This window comes from Mercenaria mercenaria, chromosome 13 (assembly GCF_021730395.1).
Source record: "Mercenaria mercenaria strain notata chromosome 13, MADL_Memer_1, whole genome shotgun sequence".
Classification (NCBI taxonomy): Eukaryota; Metazoa; Mollusca; class Bivalvia; order Venerida; family Veneridae; genus Mercenaria; species Mercenaria mercenaria.
The window spans coordinates 55,229,651-55,241,210 of record NC_069373.1 but is presented as its reverse complement, the minus strand read 5'-3'; the positions used below and the strand labels follow the sequence as shown (position 1 = coordinate 55,241,210).

At 31.8% G+C, this 11,560-nt stretch overlaps 1 protein-coding gene across 1 annotated transcript; it reads right to left on the bottom strand.

The window, feature by feature from the left end:
* Positions 1-272: 272 nt before the first annotated feature.
* LOC123528433 (neuronal acetylcholine receptor subunit alpha-2-like) lies at positions 273-2,049 on the bottom strand. Its single transcript, XM_045308133.2, has one exon. The coding sequence runs from the start codon at positions 1,694-1,696 to the stop codon at positions 311-313; it is 1,386 nt and encodes a 461-aa protein (XP_045164068.2). The 5' UTR covers positions 1,697-2,049; the 3' UTR covers positions 273-310.
* Between the last annotated feature and the right edge of the window lie 9,511 nt (positions 2,050-11,560).

The following is an 11,560-nucleotide window of genomic DNA, read 5'->3' as shown; positions in this document are numbered from 1 at the left end:
CAAATGTGAAAAAATATTTTGATCTCATTTGTAAAAAATATCATTTTATTCAACCAATACTGTCGTAAAGTTTACGTTAAACTTATCAAAATATTTTTTTTTACAATTTATTCAGTTTTTTGTAGAAATTTACATGAATGGTGCAAGACTTTTCATGGTCTTTTTATATACACCATAGACTTCAACAACTATATAGCATAAAACATATACACAATTTTATTGATGTTCTTTTAAGGATATAATCTATCGTTCATTCTTGCCTTTTTATTTCGTTTTTATCACATAATTAAGTAGCATTGAGAAATTCAAGTCATGGTTTCAAAGTAACTATAGCAAAGAAGACTACTGTTTCAACTGTAAATAAAACAATAAAAAGTGCAAAGAACATTTTGTCTAGAGCAACACTTATATCTTTCCATGTACCTTCAGTATTGTCTTTAGAGTCCTTTTCATTGAGAGATGATTCTTCTTCTGGTCTTTCTTCTATACTTTGTGTGTTGTCTCTATTAGTAAAGTTTAAATGCTTGTTCCTTCCATGTAAATCTGACAATATTGTTGAAACAGGAGGACTACCATCCATTTTGGAAACATTTCTTTCCATGTGATTCTTTTTTGAACCCTGAACGTTATTCTTTAAGTTGTGTAGATCTGTTTCATTTTTTAGCTTTTTTTGTTTCCAGTTTATTGATTTGCTCCTGCATAATTTTTCTATTTGGTACATGAATGATGTAACATTCTCTGACGAAGTTTGGTGGTAGATCCGAAGAGAAAATATTGACGCAGCTGTTATTAAAATGCTTGTAATGAGCAAAGCAAGGAGATAGAAGCTGATGATAGGCATTGGACTGGATGTCTTTGGCAGATTTTCCCCGACTAAGGTAAGAAAAACCGCAATAGCCAACACAACTGTTACACCGTATGATATCCTTTCGCCGCATTCAGCTGGGATGAAAAACACAAAAGCATTTAGGAATACCATCAATGTCATCGGAACTATTACATTAAAAAGAACGAACCAAGGTTTTCTTTTGAGGTACAGGCCGAATGATAAAGATCCGAACAAGTTCTTATCCACTCGTGAGCCTAAAAAGTCCCATGCGCCATTTGCAGTGTAATATGTTCTGAGTACTTCTTTCGTAAAAGGTTTCAAAACAACTTCAGTTTCATAATATTCCCACAACGAGAAATTGAAATAACACGTGTGACTGTCGAAAGGATAATACGTTATATCCGGTGTACAAGTTACTGAGTGCGTACCCACAGGAAAGTAGAATACATCCCCTGTATGTAACACGCGAACTTTTTGCCAAGAATCCATCAAATTTTCTATTTTATTGACTTTATTAACTAGTATAATAGGAGGCTTCCATAGCACATCGTTAATGATAGATGTGTTTGAAATTGTCCCATAATCTTCGGGATTCCATGTTAAGAAGTCGTCGTACCAGCGAATATGTAAGTATCCAACTATTGCCAATACTTCTTTAACTTCATCAAAGTCTTGAATACTTATTACATCCAGCGTAATTCTAACTGTTATAAGTTCTGACTGGTTATATCTTGGTTTGATGTTCTTATTGTAACCTGTGGTTAGATTGTTTATCAGAGCTTTGGTCTGATCGGCTGTGTAACACTCCGCGTTGAATGTGCATATTATATAAATCGCGAAAAAGCAATATTTCAGGATCAGATTCATTGCTGGTGGCCACCTATCATTGTTCTTGATTAAACTGAGATAAAGTATTTGTCAAATAACTCATAATCTGTATATATTTCCTGCAGTGATTTTTGTGGTATGATATGACATTGTACGTTGTTTAATATCTTGTAACTTCTCCCCACTCTTTTTCCTGTAAAATGTTTTGTAAAACGATATTTGCCACAGCTTTGTATAAACATTAATGAAAGTATTGTAATTTGTTTTCTCATGCTACAAGTACAAAGATATAAGAAAAATTGTTTATTCCTTAATTATCATCTTAAAGCGTTGTAGTTTTGATATGAATATTTATTTGCTTAAATTCGTTTCTTAGCAATATTTCAGTTAACTACGACGACTCCTCGCCATTGGTTTGCTTTGTCGTTTCAAATTCAATCGGAAACGGAATAAAAATGATCAAATATGTCTTCAGCGTCAATCGTCTTTGAGAACGTACACCTTGACCGGGATCTAAAAGCAGTAAGTAAAATAAGATTTTTTTTTCTACTGGTAAATAATCATATTATATACTTATATTGAAACATAACGAAAAAGAACTTGTAATGAACAAAATCTACTCTGTGAAATATTATATTATATATTTTTTTTTACTTACAGAATGATGTTATCGAATAGTCTCCAGATCGTATAAACGTGCAAAAACGAGAAAATATGTTTCGTGTTATGTTTCAGCAATTTCAAATGAAAATAAAGAAACGATCAATGTCCATTATATTTCTTTATTTCATAATTTTAGCTTGTCGTTGAAATATAACATTGTATTATATTTGATGTTTTCACGGCACAGTGAAATGACCAGAATCAATTAACAGTCTACTGGTACTACTCTTGAACTATAAAATATTGTTCAATAAAACATTGATATATTGCTTCCCTCCATTTAGATATCAATATTTTACTGAGTGGGTTCTTTATCATCATAAAATATTGTTTAACTACTGACCTCACCTAATGGAATTGTAAATAAAAAAGAAAAACAGTTATCGAAATCATCTGAACTACAATGATCTAAAATAATCTATGTTAATTATCCTCTGCAAGCTCAAGCACATTTTACGAATAGCCCGAGAAAGGGTATTGTTTTCAAATGAATAAGTTACACGTAGTACATTCATTGAATGTGCGTAGCGTAAACGTACACCTGGAATTATCAATGTATAGTATTATTGTACTATTTATTTGAACTGTCAAAACATGTTCCTGGCTTTCATTATATTCTGTTCACACCTATACAATATTAATATGAAAGCCAGAAACATGTTTTGACAGTTCAAATAGTTGTACAATACCATCGATTAACAGTCTATTTAAGTATTAATTTATCAGCTCTAGATAATCTATTATTACAGTCATACTTGTTGCAATTCCTCTGTGTTCTATTCCATTCACCGTGAAATTTCTTGCGTAAATTCCTTCCTAAACATACTTGAAATATTTATGACCAAAATTAATTTTGAAATTCTATTTTCTTATCTGTTTACAGTACTATGTGTTTTACCGTGTTCTTCAAGTTTTAATCTGATAATTCTGCGTATCTCAGACACAATTTAAGATCATCCTCATGCTTTAGATATCTGAACTCTAGATTCTAGCAAATGACATTTTGGAACCAAATGTATCCTCATCATTAGCAAATGACCATTCTCTCATGGAAATAGGCCTATATAAGCGTCCTGCTTTACCCAACTGTGTTAATAGAAAATACTAGTAGCTAAGTAAGGCATCATGAATTTCGTAGTAACAGCAGCTTCAACTTGAAATATTCTAAATATTTGAAAGTTTCTTTTATTTTTTTTTATCCACTGGTATCAATATTTAGCGAGATATGTCATTTCACTTAGTACATTTGACTCCGATTTAGATAATGTATATAACAGATGCATAGATAAAATATTTGCAAATCCGGGGCTTAGAGCGAAACTGGTCTATCTGTATATAGAAATAGAAGCAGACAGACCTGTTTCGCTCTAAGCCCTCGAAATGGAGTTTTCATGAAATGGAAAGCAGAATTTCTTTTACAATCGAAGGAATCATTGCGTGTAATGATAAAGAACGTGTTTACATCCTCCCAAGCTTCCAAGCTTTAGAACGGCAAATTATAACAATAGATATTTCCAGACAAAATCACTAACTGCTTTAAAAGCTAATAATGATTTAGAACAAAGCCTTTAATCAAAGACAAGTTGAAATTTGGCCAGGTAGCCTCCCTGGTTTCTTTGACAGCAGTTAATTATTAGCTTTGTGCTGCTCGAGAATTGATTTATGTAGCTTTGGAATACTAGTATGGCAATGCAACTTGAACATTTACCCGATGATTTTGCTGGTTTGGACAAAGCTGGTCACATAAAATTTAATCACTCATGGCTATTTCGATAAGCTTTTTGAGTTAGTAATGTACTCCTAATGTCATGACTTTCTACAAACTTTAAGAAATTTCGTCTTTTATTGTGATTCATCATGTTCATAGTGTTAGGATGGACCGAGGGCCAAACGCTAAATAAGAAAAGTAATAAAAGTTTACTATCTTTATTTCTACACTCAACCTGGTGTAAAAGTATGTCAATAATTATTTATACAAAAACAATATATAACTGTAACCAGTCATTGAAAAATACCTGCAATTTATGAGTATTGTTCATGTTAAATATTATTATCATTATACCAGATTTATATAGCTTCTTGTTCTATCTTTATCTTATTCTATATCTTCTACCATTCAGATCAATCTCCAGTCATCAACTGATTGCCATTTAAAATTCGGGCTATTTATATGAATGTTTTTGTTTACATTGTGATGTCATCTAAAATCAGGGTTTCCCGTAAAAACTGGGTGGCCCTTTAGAATTCTGGGAAACAAAAATGGCGACATTCATAACGTTGTTGCAGGAGCAACTTTTATATAATTAATACAAGACAATACATAAATGATTGAAAGAGTAATTATGGACATTACTTAATAAGGTACATTTTTTTAATGATATTACCAATAAAGGTTACTAAATATTTTCCTAGAAGTATTATTTTTGATTGAAAGAACATTACATAAAGTAGGTGGGGAACAGTACATCATTACCCCCACCTTTCAAGAATTGTCCCAATTCTTCAAGGAAAATTACAGGAAAGAAATTTTACTTTTAATATATTTTACATAGAATATACTTTTCATTTAAGAATATTTAAACAATGTCAATCTGAATAGCAATATATCTACTTAAATGATTAATGAAACAGTCTTATGCAACTATAACAATACAGTAATACACATATAAATACACATATAATAATAATGTTTTTGTTGTTGTTTTTTAGTACTAATTAAGTATCAATGTAATTTCCTGCGATATTTGCACTAATTAAAGTGTCCATAATTGCGAAGTGTAATTGCGAAGTGTATAAATACACAATGTACTTGTACAAATATTGAAATAGTAAATTTTCAAGATATCCTAAATGTTAATGTTGTGTTGATACTTTAGTTTAGTCATCGGAACTCCAACAATCTGTTTTCCTTATTAGTTATTACATCAGTATTCCTTAAACATCTGTTTTCTACTTTATATTTCTTGATAATTGTTATGACTTCGTATTCGTATCCATCATTTTCTAGAAATTCTTTGTCAATTTTTTCACATAGTAGTTTTCTCTTTCTGTTTCTTCTGTTTTCTTTCATTTCATGGACTTTCTAAATGTCTATCATCACTTCATCCTCTTTTATTTCGGTTTCTCTATACGAGTTCTTAAGTACTTTATCTTTATCAGTTTTCTTATTTAAAAAAAATTTATCCCACTCCTGACACCAAAATGTTAGAATTGACCGAGGGCCAAACGCTAAATAAGAAAAGTAATAAAAATACTATCTTTATTTCTAAACTCAACCTGGTGTAAAAGTATGTCAATAATTATTTATACAACAACAATATATAACTGTAACCACTCATTGAAAAATACCTGTAATTTATGAGTATTGTTCATGTTAAATATATCTTCTTGTTCTATCTTAATCTTATTCTATATCAATTCTATCTTCTACCATTCAGATCAATCTCCAGTCATCAACTGATGGCCATTTAAAATTCGGGCTATTTATATGAATGTTTTTGTTTACATTGTGATGTCATCTTATATGATTAATACAGGACAATACATAAATGATTGAAATAGTAATTATGGATATTACTTAATATGGTACATTTCTTAATGATATTACCAATAACGGTTACTAAATATTTTCCGAGAAGTATTATTTTTGATTGAAAGAACATTACATAAAGTAGGTGGGGAACAGCACATCAATAGAGGCTCGAAGGTCGATTTTTTACAGATAGGATTGTGTTCTTTGGAATTCTTGCTTTGCTGCCCAGGAATGTACAAAACTAATCTTCACATTGTACTATCTGTCATGTCATCAGAAACGAGTTAAAACAAGTTTTTTTCTGATAAACAAATCTTTATATAACATTCCCGATCATTGAGACACGTGTACTGGGTTCTGCAACTAGCAGCGAAATGTAGAGGTTTCATGGTTTCTGAAAAATTTCATCATACTTCCTAAAACCATAAATTGTTTATACCATTGAGTCTGTATGTGACCTTTCATACACCCAAACAATAATAAGAATGAGTACACGTCCTGGAAGCATTGACTTCAGAAAACACAGCAAAGCCACATCGTAAAGTAGGACAACAAAAAGAAACTGTGATGAAAGATACAGCAGGCAGAGAAGTTGCTTCGAATATCCATCCATTTGTATATGAAAGATGTAAAAAAAATGGAGACGTTGTAAAAATGTGGGTAACGGGTATATAAAGGGAGAGGCATAAAAAGGAGTGAGTATAAAGGGGGATGAAAAGAAGTACATACAATAATATACTTAAGAAATAATTTATAGAGCTAGAAAAACCGTGTGTTTACGTTATTGATACACGGAAAGAGGTTATACGTCCGCGGAATAATTATTCCGGCCACGTATAACCGATTTTGAGTGTAATAATTTAGGTAAAACACGATGTTACTATACATTATTACGATTCTAATATGCCCTTTATCTAAAACAGTAGATAAAATATAGAAGCGCTCTTTCTTGGTCGCTACTAAACATTGACGTCATCACACGTTAACGTGACGTCGTTTTAGCGTAAGCGTGTTTTAACAGAAACAAGCATATTAGAATACTAATACATAACATATAAAACGAAACGAACAAAAAATCTTTTATTACAATTATCAATGAATATTATAGATGATAATATCGATAACTCTAGAGAAAGTCTTCACCATGGTTAAATATAAAAACTGACTTTGTATTTAGATCTGCTTGCACAAAATAAATGTTGTGTAGTTACTCATAGCGGTAAAAATATTGCATGTACTAATTTGAACTTAACACAAAATATTGTTTACATAAATATATGTTAAATATTTTTTATAGTGTTAGCAGTAAATGTTCTTTTTTTCTAAATTTGAAAGTGCAACGTATGTTCCTCTAGCAAAATCATTTTTTAATCATTTGATAAAACGCAGTTCAAAAGCGCAATTTATGTACTTACGTTGTATACCCCTTCCCCTCTCAGAGTAGCGCGCGTTTGAACTTGCAATCATGCAATACATTTTAATTGTCTATAACTTCACACGACAAAATCAATAATTAATGCTAATACCGCTGGTTAATTATGGTTATGTTGTAAAGAGATATTGTTAAATATGACTTTGTAAACATGTATGTTACCTCCTTTTAAATGAAATCATCCAACTTGACTAAATGATGGTGTATTATTTATATGTGGTAGAAAGCAATACAAGAGGACCAAAGTGGCTCTAAGTCGATAACCTTACCATGTCTATTTGACCTTAAAAATACGCATGTCACACGCAATCATGCATACACCAAATAGGTCAAGAGCCCCCATTTAAACAAATCTGGGAGAGGACCTTTAATTAAATAGTGAATATCAAGTTACTGTCTTATAAATTTAAATTTATCATATTAGGTGAAGCCGAAGAAAATGTAAAGGTCGAGGCTTTAGCCGAGACTTTTATTTTTTCGTAGACGAACCTGATAAATTTAAGTTTATAAAACAGTAACCTAATGTTCTATCTATCTTACCATCTGATTTAAAATCATTTTTACTAAAAAAAATTACCCACCAGCTAGGTAGGTATCTGATTCAACGACAGTTTAAAAATTACATGTATCCTCTGGAACTTTGATAGACATTTTCTTTTGAAATGATGTTCATATTGAAATAAAAATCTAAATTCATAAGATCTTGATCATATGTACTTAAATTACAATTGGATTTTTTACGGAAGGAAAATACATAATATGTCTCTCATGTTTATATTCTTAATATAATCGAAAATGTACCGTGCGCAGAAATCATTACCCTCCAATTAATAGAATAATTCTAATAAATTTGAATTCCACAAAAATAGACCATGGTCTAACAACAGATAACCTGCCCACGCTCTTTTAAATTTGACAGCTGCGGTCACCACTCCAACCACTTTGATATTGTTAAATAAAAACTTTAAAATTTAAAGAATCAATAGAAATAAAAATTAACATGAAAAAATAACATTAATATGATAATTATCTGTTTGAATACAGAATGATCGCGATCGCGATTTAGATGTAATTGCATAAAGAAGTAAAGGAGGTATTGTGTCCGCATTTATTAAGATTAACAAGGGGGTCTGTCGGGGATTTTATAGGTGTGTCTGCGGGGTGTGGGGGTTGGGGGGGGGGTCATCAGTTGGGATGAACCTGTAACCCCGTCGAAAATCTTACGTTTCTGAATATTTGAAATCCATACTTCAATTACTTTGAATTAAATTTTTCATTTTTAAGTTCGACTTTTAATGATATTATCATTTGAGCTAATTTCGACAGTTTTTAAGTTCTGTCAGATCATGATAAGAAATGTCCATTTTAAATTGGTGGAAAAGAAAATGGAAAATATCAATTTCTCTTGTTTTTATTCAAATTAAATTTGTCGAAATGAAAGATCAATATTGCTGAAAAACAGTTAACTGCAGTTATGAATTCCTTATTATCAGTCATAATGCGCATTTGTTGAAGTACGCTGCTAAGGAACGCGCCCATTGTAAATTCATCTAAAGGGAAAAACGTGCATACAATTAAACATGCACGTCACGCAGCTCGTAATTATGCGTTAATTTCAATTGCAAATTCATTCCAGCTTAAAGGCATTAATATAGGCCCTTGTTGGGCAAAACTTTATCCTATGGGAAATTAGCTTCACACGAGGTTTAAATGCTGATTCTTTAGACTAGTGGCTGAACAACGTTCGAGGGAGGTCAAAATCTATTTCTCTATTCATCTAACTTTCTAATAAAGGAATGCAAAGAGCTTCATCCAATTCTTGTCTCATCTTGAATCATCGTCTTTGGTTGACTTTCCAGTTTCAAATTTACGTAATAATCATTTTATGAAACAATTTATGTCAGCCTAAATTTTATTACTATTCTCTCTGAAAATATATAAAAAAGATAACACGCCCAACTAACTCTTACTATTTAACTTTTGTTTAATGCCGCCCGAGAATTCATTGACATGTGATGCAGACACAATGTGCTGATCAAAGTTTTATTGTCAACTTGTCCTCTCAGTTTAGAATTTCCGCCAAATCTATGTGAATTTAACGATAGTCCTTCGAAACTGAACAGTTTACATTGATAAATATCAAGAAGTGTCTGGTAGCAATATCTCAGTATCTAGGATAAAATAGCGTAACCGGGAACACTAAAATGTGAAGAATTTTGTAATAAGGTAAATATGCCAAGTGTCAACTGCTGTTGTTTGTTCTTCTATTACCATTTTAACCGCAAACACAGTTTCTACATGTATCACTTTGTCAAAATATGTTTCTAACTAAAAAAGACCCTGAACAGCACACTTAAATTTGCTGTTCTTTTTGTACGTGACTTTCGGCTGCAGCTAAGTAACTAATAAAGAGATGCCTAGAACTTTCTGTATTCATTTGTTATTGTTGTCATATCTGAAAAGCAATCGCTTCTGGATAATACTTAGAGTAAAAGCCACCTTATAACGACCATTTTTATGAGAAAACTTGACAAGATATTGCGGTTTTAGGCTACAATTTTAATTTTCTTTCACAAAATAATCAAGATTCTTCACACTAAAATTACTTTTTATTTTCCATCACATTAAATGCCTACGGCTATTTTTCAGAACAATATTAAGACTTCGCCACAGTCGAAAGACTGAAGAAACAATAAAACAATGGTTCACAAAATGAAATAGCGAGGATAGAGTGTGAGCATTTGTGTGTCCGTTATTTAGGTCTCGGAAATCTTACCATTTAGTATTCTCGTTCAGCAAGTCGGCATTCTGCGGACGTAAAGTAGTTCCACGCGCACATGTCTTTCCTAAATAACCGGAAAATCGCACATAGAGAATTCATGATATGCCTATTGTTATTACAGGTCCACTACCTGAATAGGAAAATAACAGTAGATCAGCCATTCAGTACTAAAACCTTCGAAGGCGGAGGAATATTGTTTTGGCATTGTCCGTCCGTCCGTGAGTCCGTCCATCCAAAATTGAAAATGCTTGTCATTCAAAAAGCATTTTAGCTAGAATCATCAAACCTCACACCGAGGGCTTAGAGCGAAACTGGTCTATCTGCTTCTATTTCTATATACAGACAGGCCAGTTTCGCTCTAAGCCCTCGACATGTATATTAATTAGCACATGGCCTCAGCTCGCATATAGTATTATCCCGCTTGACCTAATAAACGGATAAGTTCACTTATAAAAACAACCCCTTCGGCAGGGGATGTAAATTCACTGAATTTCCATGTTTTACATTGTCTTTGGAAGTACATTATTGTGAAAAATGTGCTCTATCTCTGCAATAATAACAAACAAAACTATGGAGAATATTTGTTTGTTTCAATGTAAGATCAAAAGACATTTCACAAACAGATCACCAATGCAATATTTTCAAAATGGCATAATCTTGATCTGACAATTCATGTGAAAACACATCTTTTTATTTCATTATTTTTCTTCGGTAATGATACCCATTTTTCAGTTCTCCACAAATAAAAACCATAGTCAATGTGAAATTAACAGGAATATGACATTTTTTATAGTACAATCATTTACTGAAAACATAATTATGAATCTCATGATGACCAGTTGGCATGCTTATTTTGGTTGTCGTTATTTTGTTATAGACGGAGATGCGGGGCTTTTACTATTAAATGTTCAGTAACAGTGTGCGCCTTAATGTTAATTATTACAGTGTGATGAAATGAAAAACGGTTTCATACTAGTATTAGAAATAAAAGGTTATATTATGCTGACATGGTATTTTACTTTAGATAAAAGTTTGTATTAAGATACTTTAAATTCAAAAGAAATCTGTGCAAATGGGGTTAAATTTCAAGTAGACAAGATACCAAATGATTTGTTTTCTGTTGAAACCTCCAACAGTATTTTTGAAACAGTCTTTTCACTTGAACAGAGTGCTAGAACACAGGAAAATATTGACGGAACTTATAAATCGATGTGTTCAATAATTACTGATGAACTGTATCAAAAGTTTCCATGTAAAAACCCTGTATCAGTCAGTTCTTTGTGTAATAAGAAAAGGCGGCTTATGAAACCTTGGTGGAATGAAAATTTGACTGCAATATGGAATGATCTTTGTTCTTTTGAAAAGCAATGGCTTAAAACCACTGGTAAATCGCAAAGAAACTGTTTAAGTCTGTGTATTGTAATAAACACAAATTGTTTGACAGAAGGTACAAAAATGTAAAAGACAATATTGGTATAAGTTACAATGCGATCT

What these genes read in the sequence shown, in the direction of transcription:
- LOC123528433 (XM_045308133.2), bottom strand. Translation starts at nt 1,696, where the DNA reads ATGAATCTGATCCTGAAATATTGCTTTTTCGCGATTTATATAATATGC.